Source organism: Stylophora pistillata, chromosome 3 (genome assembly GCF_964205215.1).
Source record: "Stylophora pistillata chromosome 3, jaStyPist1.2, whole genome shotgun sequence".
Classification (NCBI taxonomy): domain Eukaryota; kingdom Metazoa; phylum Cnidaria; class Anthozoa; order Scleractinia; family Pocilloporidae; genus Stylophora; species Stylophora pistillata.
In genome coordinates this window covers 7300224-7316179 of record NC_142521.1, presented here as the reverse complement: position 1 = coordinate 7316179, position 15956 = coordinate 7300224, and the positions used below count along the sequence as shown (strand labels likewise).

The following is a 15956-nucleotide window of genomic DNA, read 5'->3' as shown; positions in this document are numbered from 1 at the left end:
CTTGCACAGTATTTGACGAGATTTAAAAGATTCTGAATACATATTGCATGTCCATATTTGCAAGAGAATGTATATTGGGTACTTACAATCCTTTCAACTCGGTGTTGTTATTAAGGAATCCAGAGGGTAGATCCTCTATTTCATTGCTACTCAAGTCCCTACCAGAAAATACATCCTGGAATTAGGTCGCAAGTCTGATCTTATTACGTGCTTTTATTAAGCAATCAATTTCTTACGGCTGTAGATCTTTAATGATTTCATTTCCAGCTTGACTAGTGGGGCTAATAAATCACTACACAGTTTCTTAATTTTGTTGTGGTATAACAACCTGTAGGTGGTGAAACCTCTGTTCAACTATTACACAATAAAGTATAAGCCTTATTGACGTTTTAACTACGGTACTGATGTACCATCGGGTAAAAAAGGGCAGCGATGAGCCTAGGAGAATGCGACTTTTCATATTTTTCTTTATTAGAATAGAAAGATTCCTTAAAGAAGTGCTATAGGTGTTCCTTTACTATTAATTGATTGATTACACGCTCTAAGCTTGAAGGCCATCTTGCACAGTATCTGAAGAGATTTAAAAGATTCTGAATACATATTGCATGTCCATATTTGCAAGAGAATGTATATTGGGTACTTACAATTCTTTCAACTCGGTATTGTTATTAAGGAACCCAGAGGGTAGATCCTCTATTTCATTGCTAATCAAGTCCCTACAAGAAAATACATCCTGGAATTAGGTCGCAAGTCTGATCTCATTACGAGTTGTTATTAAGCAATCAATTTCTTACGGCTGTAGATCTTTAATGATTTCATTTCCAGCTTGACTAGTGGGGCTAATAAATCACTACACAGTTTCTTGATCTTGTTGCGGTATAACAACCTATAGGTGGCGAAACCTCTGTTGAACTATTACACAATAAAGTATGAGCCTTATTGACGTTTTAACTACGGTACTGATGTACCAACGGGTAAAAAAGGGCAGCCACGTAGCTGAGAGAATGCGACTTTTCATTTTCTACCACCACCTCATGTTAGAACATGGAAGGTTTTCTATATTAGACTGGAAAGATGCCTTAAAGAAGTTCTATAGGTTTTCCTTTACTATTAATTGATTGACTATATGCTCTAAGCTTGACTTTTCGCTTTTACCACCACCTTAAGTAAGAATGGTTTCATTTGTTAGACTGAGACAGGGGCGTAGCCAGGATTTTTCCGTAGGTACGCACGGTTTTCCATCTCACCTCTTCACCCCCCCCCCAAAAAAAAGATCAAAGTCATTTTCGATTCACGTGTCTTTTATTTCAAATCGCGTGCGCAAGAGTCTTAATGTGGAAAAACAATTTTGTAGTTCAGGTACAAAAATAAGTAAAAGAAAAGGCTAAGTTAAATGACTGAAAAAAAAAAAATATATATATATAAATATAAATATATTTGAAATATATTTTTTATTTATTTTTTTATTTTATTTATTTATTTATTTATTTTTATTATTATTTTCAGGTACGCAATTGCGTATTTGCGTACAGGTAGCTACGCCCCTGTGAGAAGATGCCTTAAAGGCGTTCTTTAGTTCCTCCATTATTACTATTAATTGATTGATTAATTACGCGCTCTAATCTTGAAGGCCGTCTTGCAAAGTACTTGACAAGATTTAAAAAATTCTGAACACTTTGCAGGTTGATATTCACAAGAGAACAGATATTGGTTACTAACAATTCTACCAACTCGGTATTGTTATTAGGGAGACCAATATAATCCGTTTGTAAGGATCAAACAGGAACTTGTAAATTGGTTACTAACAGGTAGTTCAAGTTCGGGTTGTTATTAAAGATTCCAGGTGGTAGGAAGCGTATCTGATTGTCCCCCAAAATCGTGTGGAGAGAATAAACTGTTAATATATTCATTTTGAGGATGAGAAGTAGCTCGAAAAAGTTATGCAGGATTTCAGCGGGCGAGTAAACCGCTTAAGAAGTAGGGCAATTGCTACATGTGAATATTTGATAACGTACAGCTAATCTCCAGTTCCTAACATTAAAAAAAAAAAATCAAAAGAGCTACCAAAAAAAATTAAAACACAGTAGGGGGTCGTGGATGGACTTGAATTTGTTAAAAAAGTATGCACGGTTACAAAAAGTACATAAGAGTGGGACTTTTCACTTGTACCACCACCTTAAGTAAGAATAGCTATAGTTTCATTTGTTAGACTGAGAAGATGCCTTTAAGACATTCCTTAGATCCTCCATTGTTACTCTTTACTCGATTGATTACATGCTCTAAGCTCCAAGGCCATCTTGCAAAGTACCCGACGAGAATTAAAAAATTCTGAACAGAATAATTCTGTGAACAATATAATACATTACGGTAGGGATCAAACATGACCTTATAAATTTGTTACTAGCAGGAAGGTAAAGTTGGGGTTGTTATTAAAGACTCCAGGTGATCGAAAGTCTATGCACTGTTACATAAAGTAAACAATAGCACGAATTTTCAATTACAGCCATTCCATTGCATGTCGATATTTGCAAGAGAATGCATATTGGGTACTTACAATCCCTTCAACTCGGTATTGTTATTAAGGAACCCAGAGGGTAGATACTCTATTTCATTGCTACTCAAGTCCCTACAAGAAAATACATCCTGGGATTAGGTCGTAAGTCTGATGTCATAACGTGTCGTTGTTGTGTGATCAATTTCTTTCGGCTGTAGATTTTTAATAATTTAATTTCCAAGAAATATTTTGTAATCTCTTTCCATCTTCGATGAAATGTTGTGGACATGTGATATGTTTCGAGACGTTAAGTATGGCACACTCAAAGCCTGGAGGACGTAGGGAGCAGGAAAGTGCTCGTGTATAAGTATTGTAAGCTTGTGTTCAAAGCTGTAACACCCACTCGTTGATGTTGTCCACGAAGACTTATTACGGAGCTTAAGCAACCACGACGACGAACGGAGGACGACGACCGGAAGTAGCAAAAACGTCACTGCGCAAGCGCGAACCAAGAATTCCGTCGTCGTCTTGTCGTCGACGACTTGAGAAGGACCTGCCTCACGTCGTCGTGAACTTCCGAACTTCAAAGCAGTTTTTCTCACTAAAGGTGCGGGTTTATGGTTAGTTTTTAGACAGTCTATGGCCGATTGGAGTTTGTATTCGCTTCTTCGTTTGATTTAAACCACCCTGATCAGTTTTTAGACAAATAAAACTCGAAAACCCACCAACTCATATTCCTTCCTCCGCACAACAGATTTCAAGTCAAAGGGTGAAAGCGACCACGTAAGGTTTAAATTTATTTGAGTATATTTTATGAAAGAGTGCTGTTTATCATTTTTTTGAATGAAAAGTGTTAAATGGCAGTGTAATACACCTCTGCGTTCGGTCAAAAGCTGTGTATGGAACTTCCGGATTACTGCTACTTAAAAATTTTGCGTGTTGCTGTTCTTCAATCGAGACGCTTTAAACAACAAAGAATTCTTCAGATCGGTGTGTTAACATGAGCTTGAATACCTGTCAGGTTTTCCGAATCTATTTTCAAAATATTTGATATAGATTTACAGCCATAAAAAGTATTCCGACAAAATCACACGCGATCATAACTGCCTTTAGTGCAATGATGGGATGATAACCATAATAAAATTGTTACACCCAAATGATAGTGGTTCTTTTATTGAAGTTGTTTGAAGGCAATCTTCGTACGTTATACGGCTGTATTGATGTGTTTATTAATCGTTTGGTTATTGTCTTTTTGTGTCAGCTCAACAGAATAAATAAACGATTACTTGAGATGAGGCCTCCAGATACTCTTGCTAGACTACCAAGAGACATGGAAAAACATTTTAAAAATTTGAAAGGTACTGTGAGACTTTAATTTACCATTTCTATGTTTGTATGCAATGTTTTAAAACCAAATAACAGTACATAACATGTGGGACTCTTGTAATTGACAGACATTTAAACCATGTCTTTTTAGCATTACCAAATGGGAGATCTGTTTCATATAAGTATTTATTAGTAAATTGCAGTTGCAATGGAGTGCATTTTTTGTTTTGATAGTTCAAACAGTAATAATGGTATTTACTCTTGATTTCTTTCCAGCATCAGAACTTCAGGCTTGGCTCTTGTATTATTCTTTACCCTGCCTAGTTGGCATACTTCCTGATATCTATCTTCAACACTTTGCTCAATTCTCTGAGGGTATTTATATTCTACTTGGTGATTCTATCACACCAAATCAGCTTAGCAGAGCACGAGATCTACTTCTGAGGTTTTATAAAGACTTTGCAGAGCTGTATGGTAATTTGTTTTACTTCACACTAACATTTACAGTTAAAGGACATAATGCAAAGCAGCTTGAATACAGCAGTGATCATTAACCATAAATGTATTGTGATATTTTGCAAAAAAAGACTCCATTGGGCATAAAAACCCTAGAATTTGATTGCCAAGTTTAGTTCAACCTGTATGGCTCTCTATTTCTTCACTGAACACGTATTTGAACAAAACATTTGACTGACTCCTGCATAAACAAATTAACATTCCATGATTCTAGAAACATCTGTCAGAGTGATGACAATAGGTTAAATTTGTATGAACTATGGATATAAATTTAAGTCGCGACATGTAACAGTACCCATTTATACAATTCATGATTGTTGAAAAAAAATATGTTACTGGTGAAGGTACTTGTGGCTTAAATGTGTATAATGCTGGCCAGCATCTTGCTGACTATGCAGAGGGATGGGGACCACTATGGGCCTGGTCCACCTTTGGGTTTGAGGATATGAATGGGCCCTGATGGATTTTGCACATGGAACAGGAAATGTTTGTCGTCAGGTATTTAATCTGTTATTTTGTACAGTAGGGAGTGCTCAACATATACATCTTTGTATGATTGTAGTTATTTACTTTCTTGCTTTTTTTTTAACAGCTGATCTGGATGTTGCATGCACAAAGTCGACTTAGATGTGATGTCAACTTGATGGAAAACTGCTCAATAAAGCAATTTATTGAGTGCATGCTTAGCACAAAGAGACAGTAAGTGTGATTAAATTTTAAATTACCAGCTCCATGAAAAGTATTTTAAAGCAAAAATATACACAAAATATTCTTCTTATTTTAAAATGCAAATAATTGTTCATTCATTTTTATCATTTTATGCAGTTAAGTGCCTTCCCAAAGTATACAGAATCAAAATTGTCATCTGCTATTTAACTTAATTACTTTTTTCTGTATGTTTCAATGACTTGTGTACTCACACAAAATCTTATTTTAGACTTCGAAGCCTGAAGAAGGCAAATGATTGTCAAGTAGCTGGTGGGACAAAGAAGGTACAAAACCTACAACAGCCAATTGGTGAAGCCATCACCAGAATACTAGGAAGTGATGCTGTTTGGATGGTAAACAGGATTGTTGTAAATGGCCATGTATATTTCTCAAAGCAATACACAAGGATGGTTAAACGCAACGCCTGTGTCGTACAGTTCACTGACAACACTCTTGGTGGGATAGAGTTCTTTGTATGGGAGAAGAAGTCTGGGAAGGTGCTTGCCATTTTCAAGGAAATCGAAGTTGATTCAAATAAACTATTCTTCTTTAATGATGTGGGATTGCATGCAGTACGAGTTAAAAGTGATAGGTGAGTTTCTACAGTAGCATCTAAAAGATGCCAAATCCTGGAATTTAATAATTTCAGTATCTATTCATTCTTTGGATTGTTATGGGCAGTGATAAGATGTTGAGAGAATGTACCATAATCAAATCAACCTTTGAATAGGTTTGGATCAGAATCTTGCATATATAGAGTTTGGCAATAGAAGCTCTGAACATCTGTTTACCACATTAATATTTCTTATTCTTAATGTTTTAGGTCTGACCTGAAAGCAAAGAATGTCACTGAGATTTTGGAGAAGATTATGCTTCTAAATGGCAACTCCAGAAACCATGTTATAATAAGATTTCCAAACTTTAATGGTGTCTGTGGTTAGATATAAGAAAATCTAACTTTTCAAGTCTCAATATGCCAGATTTGAAATTTCCCATTGCTTCAGATAAGACTGCCTTGCCATGATATTTAAGTAAAGATGTGTTCCTAAGCTTTCTGTATGAAATATTCTAATCTGGCAAATAAATTGATACTTTAGTTGATACTGTATCTATATTGAACTTGAGTTTAAATGGCAAGTATTTATAATTCACCATATAATTAGAATAAATCAGGAGCAGACAGTGGAAAACTGTGTTGGCTGAATCTTGCACATTGTGATAAACCATTTTGCAGGGATGCCTCAGGTTGATATAACCTTGTATTTCAGTGTGGCCAGAGTCATTGTCCTTGCAGCAGAGCACTTTTTATTTTCTGACTGGAGCACCAAACACATGGATCAAAAATCCCACTTAAATTGCATTTGATTTAGTTTTCTCCTTGTATTCTTTACTCCTGTAATTTTTTATTTCTATTCATTGTGAAATGCAATTAAAGGATAAAAAAAAAATGTTTTATTGGAAATTTTATAAGCTTAGAGAATATCTGCAGAAAAATTTAATGAGTTATAAATTATAACACACAAAAAAAAATTGTTTGATATATTGCAAGTAGTGACTTTTTTAAACATCTCAAATGGCATTTTTTTCTCTCAAAAAACAAACTTATGAGTAAAATTCTTAAGAATCGAGGGTTTATTTTAAAAGATCATTTTTCCTAGTAAATTCCTAATAATTTCCCAAGGATCAAGAATCTATTTTTTTTATGTAAATTCTACCTGTAATGATTCCTAGGAATTTCCTAGGAAATTCTTAGGAACCTAGTAATGTTTGTTCACATCTCTAGAGAGCTTAAATTTTTTTTAGGAAAATTCCACTTACTCCTAGGAAATTCCTAGGAATCCTAGAAAGTTAGCAAACCATTTCGCAAGGGCTGCTATCTGTGCCGATCGCTAGCTAGCATTGATTAAATTGACAGACTTACGTCGTTTGCTCGCCAAAGGAAGGAGCATCAAAGGTAGAACATAACAGGCTAAAGCATGTTGAAAATCAGACAAACCTTGTGCAAAATAGGTTTGTTTATATCAGCAACACTTAGAACTGAATTTAAACCTCAAACAACTTGCGTAAAATTTGATATTTTAAACTTTTGCGATGTGTAAATTATTGTAAATAAAGCTAAAGCTTAATAATTCCTTGGATTGTTGATGTTCAAGAATTGAATAACCTACACTCGAACTTTCGATATATATGTGGCAATTTGATCCATGAGTGAGAAGAAGAAGGTTTTGGACGTCTATGAACGATGTCACTTCTTAAACTGACGAAGCGAGAATAAACAAGATTTCAGACGTCGTCGTCCTTGAGCAACTTCACTGCTTAAGTTTCATTTTCCCGCTAAAAACGACGTCCTCGTTCCAGACCCTTCGAGATTACTTGACGTCGTCGTCGTCCCTTTCGTCGTGGTTGCTTAAGCTCCCTATTGAACAGCTGGAGGACGTCTTATTGAACACCTGAAGGACGTAGGGAGCAGGAAAGTGCTCGTGTATACGTATTGTAAGCTTGTGTTCAAAGCTGTAACACCCATTCGTTGATAGTGTCCACGAAGTCTTATTGAACAGTTTCAATTGTTCAAATTTTTTTGATTTCGAAACTAAAGCACAAATCTGGTAAACATAAAAAAATCGGTTTAATATATGAGGATCAAACATGAACTGACTTATGAATTAGTTACTTACAGGATGGTCAGCTTGATGTTGTCTTCAAAGATTCTTGCTGGCAGCTCCTTAATCATGTTGTCGCTAAGATTCCTACGAGAGGGAATCACCCAGAATTTTGGTTCTTATAAAAATTTGTTTCTAAAACAGAACATCAATATTGTCGACGAGTTTGCTTGTCAAGGAAAACGTTGGGCCTGTCGTAGTGTTACAGTTACTTCCATGTTTATCCTGGCAATCAGTTTATTACTGAACCCACTGGCCAGCGGTTACTTGTATCAAACATGTGAGGAACTGAAAACATGGCGAAACATGTTCTTACTTTACCGACAGATTAACTAACCAATTGCAAATAAGTTTTGCTGCTTGCGTCACACAGTCGATGACATGACGCAAAACTGGCGTATCAATTTTGTCGAATTAAAAAAATAAAAGTTCGAATAACGAACTTTCTTTACTTGAAGCTGATGATTAATTCCAGACTAACATCGACTACAGTCCTTTTTAGGATTATCCTCACCCGAACGATAAGACAAGACGATCAAAGAATACATCCTCCCTTGACGATAGAAAACACAATGCTTACAATTTTGCAGCGGAAAGTGGCACATTCTCTGGAATGGAGTGGAGTTGTCTTCCTTTGCAGTCAATTTGGGTAACCGTATCCACGACCCTATAGGTACTGGTGCATCGGCAAGGATTTGGGCACTCTGGCAAAAGAAACGAAGAAAATTTTGTTCTCGTGTAACGGGAAGTTATCGTGGGTGCTAATCACAGATGAATTTATATAAGATCCCTGGAAAGGAAATGGTCCATCCCCGTAGACGTAGAACTCTCAGACACAGCTAAATTAGGAAAAATTTAAGCTTAGCCTAGATCAAAAGGCTTACGATTTATTGAAACTCATCATAAAAATGAAAGTTCTAATTCGGCAGGTAGGTTTCGTCCTATTCAGACTGAGTCATCTCAACTCACTTTCTATGGTAACATTGATTTCTCTCTTGTCAAATCCATCCTGTCGGTTGACCTCACAGCTATACCTGTCATTGTTTTCTTCCACGTTGGTCAGCTGATAGGTGACACTCGTACTGTTCTGTACTTCTTTGCCGTTCTTTCTCCAAACAATGACCGGTGCGGGTGCGCCTTGCGCCGGACACCATAGAGACGAGTTTTGGTTGAAAATTACGAACTGCGTATATGGTACTTTATCAAGGTTAGGCTTGACTGCAGAAAAACAAAATACATAAAAATTGGAAAAGAATTTTAAGTGGGTGGATTATTTGCACAGCAACTTCTAATCATCCCCGAGCATCTCTAAAAGAGAGCGATATAAAATTCGTACGATCTTGTTCAATATATTAGAATTTGAAGACTCCTACGAAGATTTAGAATCGATAATCTCTAAAGTTAGTAAATACTCTTAATAGCTATCACCTTTGTCTCGCCCATCCTATCTTATCCATTTTATCTTATGTATTCACTCACAACATAATGCGCTGTCAACTTGAATTAACCACATAGTTGTTTCCGTAGGCTTAATTTGTATTTACCATCTATTTATTCATCTGTAGTTTAAACTGTGTGTATTTTCCTCTTCTTTTACTGATTATCCTGGCCCGCCTCGATTAGCACTGCTATCTGCGGAGCCAGGGGAATAAGGATTTATTGTTATTGTTATTGTTAAATAAACGTGTTAAACATATATTTTTAAGGTACAATTTCACCAAGACAGCACTCGCCTGTTATATTAGCTGTTTTATTACTGTATGAAACCTTGAAATGGTACCAAAAATAATCAGATTTTCTCAACCACAAGTTCTGTCCATTGGATCGCACAATACCATTAATTGAAGGTCCACAAAATATACCAAGAAGATTGGCAGACTCGTTGTATCCATCACGAATCTCTAGGTATTCACCATAAATACATGGTGCCGGATGCCAAGTTTCCAGGGTAAAGTTCAGTTCAACATAATGTCCTTCTGGAGCTTGCAAGAGTTGATTTGAATCAAACTGTGAGACATCCAGTTGAAGGTGTGCTTGGAGTTGAAGGTGTGCTTGGAGTTGAAGGTGTGCTTGGAGTTGAAGGTGTTCTTGGAGTACTATAGCCCCTACATGCAAAAGAATAAAATAAGTGTGGCAAGAGTCACTCTGCTACCTCTCCCAAAAGAAAAGAAGATAATGAGTCATTTACATGACTCATTGAAGTATTTTGTTTATACAGATATTTTGATTTGATTTATATTGATTTATGTACCTTACAGCACCATACACTCAGATCTAGCCTCGAACCCAGACCTTCCTCGGCCAGGCGGTTGTATACGAGATAAAGCCAAACCCAAAGATTAGGAGATTTAACGGAATTAACGATACAGATACAGCGCCAACTATGAGCGAGGTTTAAATCACTTCCACGGATACCTGAATAGAAGTCTTGAAATTGATCCCGACGAACTAATCAGGCGAGTTTGGTGGAGCTATGGTTTGCATTTTGGCGAGACTCAGTCGAGACAAAGTACCCAAATACATGTATACTAGTGAGATACAGAAGACAGCTGAATCTACCTTAAGAGCGAATGTTACCAATGATCAAAATTTGCTGGCAACAGCCAAAAAATCGATTCGGCTCATATTCTCCAGTTAGGAGGCCTTATGGTGAAACAAAGCACTGCATACTTTGTTTGGCTGAATATCGATTTATTTTCGAGAAAATCGATAATAACTGAATTTTGACCAAATGCCGCTTTTGAAGTTCAAAATTTCAGACAAATCTCGGAGCGTCACGCCACGAATTGGAAACACTTGAACCGATGAAAACTACCAAATCTTGAAAAACAACATCAGTGCATATGTTGACAGCAATTTGAGCAATTCTTGATTGTTTATTTACACAATCTAATTGAATTTAACCGACCTTCTCCTAACAACTATTAAAAATAGGTGAAAAGTAACCCGTTATTTAACTATGTGCTATAAAAATAATCCCCTGAAAATCTGGCTTTTTGAAGGCGCAGTGTGGTTCTTTTTGTTCTCCAGAGGATTTTTTGGGGAAATGATTCAGTGCGATTTAATCAAATTTTAAAGTTGGATTAAATGAGCTGATTTGACGGTGCCATCAGTTGTTCGAAAATGTACATTCACACGCAAACTCAATTGTTTCGCATTTTACATCCAATCTACAGCTTATTTAACATAATATCATCTTCTCGTCAATGATTGTTGTATCACAAAAGGGGGTTGCAGTCCTAAAATTGTTGCATTACTCCCTCAATAGCAATAGAACTTGGCAGGATAGTCAACACATCCTGATAATGATTGTCTACAAAGCGTATCTCGCGGTTTCTCTTTTCTCATTTCGTTGAAATACTTCGCGTAGCAGATTTTTGTTTAATTATAAGTCTACAACCGAACCGTGAACCAAATGTAAGCAGAATGTTGCTAGTTCAGAAACATGTTTCTCGCGTGTAGAATAACGCTAATAAATTCAAAATGAGGTCTACTGAAATAAAACGTAAAATTAAAACATTGGACTATGAAGCACGTGGCTACAGGAACTAAGGTCGTATGTTACATATACGAAACAGGAGCAAACAATTATCTAACTCCGATCAGAACTTAATGTATCATAATTGAATGGTTCATGGTACTTCGGGGGATAAAGCTCATTTTAGGACAAAAAAGAGCGAAAGATCTGCCAAGGGTATAGCCCATCATACATCACTGCAGATGTGCGATAAACAAAAGTGTAGTGCTTGAATATTTGTTTATTTAAAGGAAGTTTTATAAGGGTCAAACCTGGAAAACTACAACTTTCGCTGAAATGTTTGTAAAAGCCAACGTTCAACAGCTTTATATTTATACTACTTCTTCTCCAGAGGCTACTGTGCCTTGTTAAGTTATTCGTGCCAGTAGTAAGACTACGACCCAGGTAGCACGTTCACATTTTTCACACCCACATTTTTCTGGAAATGAAACCATTTCTGCGTATCTCGGAACTCAAGAAACGCTTCGAGTAATCATTGCACCAGCTGACACAGCAGACTCGAGTGGAGTCGGTATACCTACATGAAATACTTGCATTTTGGAAACAGTGGCTTTGAAAAATCAACTCAACTAGTTAGTTATTTAGTATTCTTGCCCAAGAAGGTAGCCAAGTAGTGATCTATCCCCCTCAAATATGGTCGGGTCCAGAGCCATCAATGCATTATATGGCGAAATATTATAGAGCGTGGCTGATGCGTAATGAAAAATTTAACATAAGCCTGTTGTCTGATCAGACCAGAATGTTCACTCCCATCGGGAAAAGATTGACATCTAGATTGAACCAGAAAAAAGAAAGTAAACAAACCCATGTTGTACCTGTCTCCTTAAATCTTTCCTTCCAAGGTAATAAATTTAAGAAGTGAATGACTACTTCTTATAGAAGTCCAAAGCCAATCAACGCATCATATGGCGATATATTATTGAGCATGGTTTGATATATCAGAAGGAACTCTGCGCCTCGAACTAGAGCCTGTCGTTCACCCCAAACCAAGCTTTGCACTAAGCGAGGGACAAATTGTCATGGAATGTGTGTCAGCAGGAGGAGAGAATATGGCTGCTCGGCTAAGAACTAGGCCAACTTCGTCTTTTGGCACGGAGAAACCGAGACTAGCGGAATTGCTCTCAATCCGCTTTGAACAGTAAAGAAGAGGTCTAATTACTGTTTCCCGTTTTCTGGATCGTCTACCGAAGTCACAGTGTACTCTTACTATAGTTTTGAACGAGCAGCAGATATCCTTATGAGGAGAACGACACGCAATGCTGTTGCAGAGTTCACATCTTTTAATTTCTCTGTAATTCATTTTATTAGTAAACGAAAATGCGAGTTTCGAGGTAATTTCTGTAATTAATCAAACAATCAATAGAGATTAAAATAGTAAGGAAGAGGAAACAAATACGATTCAATTTTTCAGCGTCTTAAGAAATACTTGTAAATTATTTAAAATCCTTACCTCTACTCGAGGCAATTGTACATGTCATCTCGACCGGTTCCTTCTTACGCAAAGTAAGCACCAAGTGTTTCTAGAGATACTCAGTGTGGTTTCAGCGATAAAAACACCCCTCTGAATTTCATTTGGTATGTTTGACTGTAACTCATTTTGAATATTACATAACGTCAACAGAAAAAAATTTAGTAAGAGTGCAGGGAAGTTGAAAACTTATCAACAGTAAAATACAGTAGCATTGTAGCAAGCAGATGTTTTAATCACCGAACTAGGTTTATCTTTCGTTCTTTTTGTCCTAAAATGAGCTTTACCAACCTAAACAATAATTTATGATATGAAGTCAGTAAGGATCGGAGTTAAATAATTGTTTCCTCCTGATTCCTTTATGTAACACTCGACCTTAGTTCCTGCAGCCACGTCTTTCACAGTCCAAAGTTGTATTTTTGCAGAGTTGTCGATTTCTGTGGACCCTAATTTTGAATTAATTAGCGTTATTCCGCACACGAGAAGTATGTTTCTGAACTAGCAACACTTCGCCAACATTTGGTTCGCGGTTTAGTTAAAGACTTATATTTAAACAAAGATCTCTTACGTGAAGTAATTACAGCCTCCTATTCAACGAAATGGAAAGAGAGAAACCTTGAGATACTCTTTGTAAACAATCATTATCAGGTGTTGACTATCCTGCCAAGTTATAACGCTATTATGGGAGCAATGCAACAATTTCAGGACTGCAATCCCCTTTTGTGGTGCAGCAATATGGACGGTAGATGATATTATATTAAATAAGCTGCAGATTGGATGTAAAATGCGAAACAATCGAGTTTGCGTGTGAATGTGTACATTTTCGAAAACTGACGGCATCGTCAATCAGTTCATTTTATCCAACTTTAAAAATTGATTAAATCGCACTAAATCATTTCCCCAAAAAATCTTTGGAGATGAAAAAAGCCACACTTCACCTTCCAAAGGCCAGATTTTCAGTCGATTATTTTGTGTAGCACATAGTTAAATAACAGGTTGTTTTTGACCTATTTTTAATCTTGTTAGAAGAAGGTCGGATAAATTCAATTACGTTGTGTAAATAAATGATTAAGAATTGCTCAAATTGCTGTCAAATTATGTGTTGATTTTTTTTTTCAAGATTTGGTAGTTTTTATCGGTCCAAGTGTTTACAATTCGTGGCGCGACGCTCCGAGATTCGTCTGCAATTTTGAGCTTCAAAAGCGGCATTTGGACGAAATTCAGCTTTTGTCAATTTTCTCGAAAATAAATCGATATTCAGCCAAACGAAGTATGCAGTGCTTTGTTTCACCGTAAGGCCCACCTAACTTGAGAATATGAGCCGCATCGATTTTTTGGCTGTTGCCAAATGTTCGATTTTTGGCCAGATTTCCTCTTAAAGGCCCTATTTCAAAGTTATTTTACATTACTCCAATTGGCGGAGAGCCCAGTAAGACGTATAAAAAAAGAAAACAACAAAAAACAAAATAATAACCTGACAACTTGCCTACAGAGCTAGATACGCGGCTTGTATTTGACCTCCACAAATACATGTTTATCGTATACTTATACGCGCGTCACATGCAACTTTACTCTCTGAAAACCAGATATCCTGAGTCAAAAATGAACTCTGAGGATGCATTTTAGTTGTAAGTCAGATCTCTGACGAATTTAATCATTCTCTTAGGTTAGATTCCGTTTAAAGACAAGATTGCTTACAGATCGTAGTAATGAAACCCCAGATGACCCGTCTGGACGCCATGTTGGTGTTTTCAGTTGTTTTGCTGAGACTGAGGAACAGAAAATTCTTACTTAAATGAAAAAAATATGTCATAGCTCATAAAAGCTGAATTTGATAACTGATTAACACTTCATTGAAAAATGTTGCAGATAAAATATGATGGATAATGGATAAAAGGATAACTGAATCGGGTTAAAGTGTAATAGGCCGTGAACAGAGACAGCAGGCAACGAGAATAAAAGCACGTGTAGTTTAATGGCGAACTAAAAACAGAAGGTCAAAACAAGCCTGCCAAGACTGATGGGTAACATGCGTGACGCGTGACAGGCAACAAAAGTGCCATTAATATTAACGAAAGCTCATGAATAATCTGAGGAGATGAAGCCGCTTACCTTACATAGCAGTTGAAAATAACGACATGAAACAATGCTTACCAGGAAAAGGTTAAGTTTCAAGTCACTTGTAGGCCTGAATCAAGGCTGTTGTGGTAATTATTTCTTTTCGTCATATCTGACCATATTTGATGTAGGTAAAAAAATTCGCTGAGCGGCTAAACGAAAGGTATTTTTTACTATCAAAATTAAGATGATTCCTATTTTTCATATACCTTTGAAATTACATTCGGTCTGTTTCTTGTATTTTCGTTTGGCTTGTTCTAGCCGCATTTGACTAGATTTGAAACAGTGAAAACGTTGTAACTGTTAATACCCATGCAGATAAAGCTTAAATAGACAACATGCAAATGCAACATGGACCGCTACTGGCTAGTTATAATACATCAATTGGTAAAGTTTGTTACTAAATAAATATGAATGCTGCGTCTTTTTTCTGTTATTCAGTGTTAAGTGCAGTATTGTCAAACTGGACTAGATAACGGATTTATAACCATAGATTTCTTACTAGCCCTTAAGGAAAAGGATTCTCCATAATTACCTGGTTTAAATACTGTGCCTGCGAGAAAAACCGTTCATGGGCCTTTACGGTTATTTTGTAATGCACGTCATGGAAGTTTGACTTTATCTTTATACTTCATGGACAATTTACAAGATAAAAAAGATGAATACCTGAAATATGAGTTCTACTGCTCCCTCACTTCAGTTCAGAAGATCGACGGCCTTTAAAAAAGCAATGAATTCAAAGGCAAAGTGAAAGCCAGTCTGTATACAGCTGTTTCACATCATTATCTGAAAAAATGATCGATTCATCCATTCATCCCAAATTAAACTGGAGCATATCATTGAAATCTTATTGAACATATGTGCTGTAACGTCAGTTATTATGCCTTCAGTCAGTTTTGCATTTGATGAAATATAGCTTACTTGGAACATATCGCCAGACTGTAAATGAAACATTCTCAGTTTTAAAAAACAGAAACGACGTTTTATACAAGTTCCCCTTGAAATGTGTCGAACTATAAAATACTCAAATAAGTTATTAGGGACTTTAAGCAGTCAGAACGGCAACGCCACGGAAGACGTCGATTAAAAAATGAGTTACTAGTTTTAGTTAGAATTTCAAAAATGGCT

At 36.5% G+C, this 15956-nt stretch overlaps 2 protein-coding genes across 4 annotated transcripts; one reads left to right on the top strand and one right to left on the bottom strand.

Annotated features, from left to right (window-relative positions):
* The first annotated feature begins 2938 nt into the window (after window positions 1-2938).
* LOC148734343 (uncharacterized) lies at window positions 2939-6145 on the top strand. Of its 3 annotated transcripts, none has more exons than XM_088754992.1 (7): window positions 2939-3101; window positions 3756-3852; window positions 4097-4294; window positions 4681-4834; window positions 4929-5035; window positions 5274-5636; window positions 5868-6145. In XM_088754992.1, the coding sequence occupies exons 4-7, from the start codon at window positions 4796-4798 to the stop codon at window positions 5983-5985; spliced, it is 627 nt and encodes a 208-aa protein (XP_088611118.1). In that variant the 5' UTR covers window positions 2939-3101; window positions 3756-3852; window positions 4097-4294; window positions 4681-4795; the 3' UTR covers window positions 5986-6145. The 3 variants fall into 3 exon arrangements, with proteins under 3 accessions (XP_088611118.1, XP_088611119.1, XP_088611120.1); XM_088754993.1 differs by lacking the exon at window positions 2939-3101 and adding an exon at window positions 3204-3277; XM_088754994.1 differs by lacking the exons at window positions 2939-3101; window positions 4681-4834 and having other exon boundaries at window positions 3286-3852.
* Window positions 6146-7715: 1570 nt separating this feature from the next.
* On the bottom strand, window positions 7716-12720 carry LOC148734342 (uncharacterized). The gene is made up of 5 exons (XM_088752766.1): window positions 12693-12720; window positions 9567-9809; window positions 8674-8922; window positions 8285-8408; window positions 7716-7791 (listed from the first exon to the last, which is right to left on the bottom strand). Exons 1-5 carry the CDS (start codon window positions 12718-12720, stop codon window positions 7716-7718), a joined length of 720 nt encoding a protein of 239 aa, XP_088608892.1.
* Window positions 12721-15956: the final 3236 nt, after the last annotated feature.

Excerpts from the sequence above, each read along its gene's own strand:
- LOC148734343 (XM_088754992.1), top strand. The coding sequence starts at position 4,796 with ATGGATTTTGCACATGGAACAGGAAATGTTTGTCGTCAG. Across the intron at positions 4,835-4,928 it reads CAGGAAATGTTTGTCGTCAG|CTGATCTGGATGTTGCATGC; the intron begins GTATTTAATCTG and ends TTTTTTTAACAG. Across the intron at positions 5,637-5,867 it reads GTACGAGTTAAAAGTGATAG|GTCTGACCTGAAAGCAAAGA; the intron begins GTGAGTTTCTAC and ends TTAATGTTTTAG.
- LOC148734342 (XM_088752766.1), bottom strand. The coding sequence starts at position 12,720 with ATGACATGTACAATTGCCTCGAGTAGAG. Across the intron at positions 9,810-12,692 it reads TACAATTGCCTCGAGTAGAG|GGGCTATAGTACTCCAAGAA; the intron begins GTAAGGATTTTA and ends TTTTGCATGTAG. Across the intron at positions 8,409-8,673 it reads AATCAATGTTACCATAGAAA|AGTGCCCAAATCCTTGCCGA; the intron begins GTGAGTTGAGAT and ends TTCTTTTGCCAG.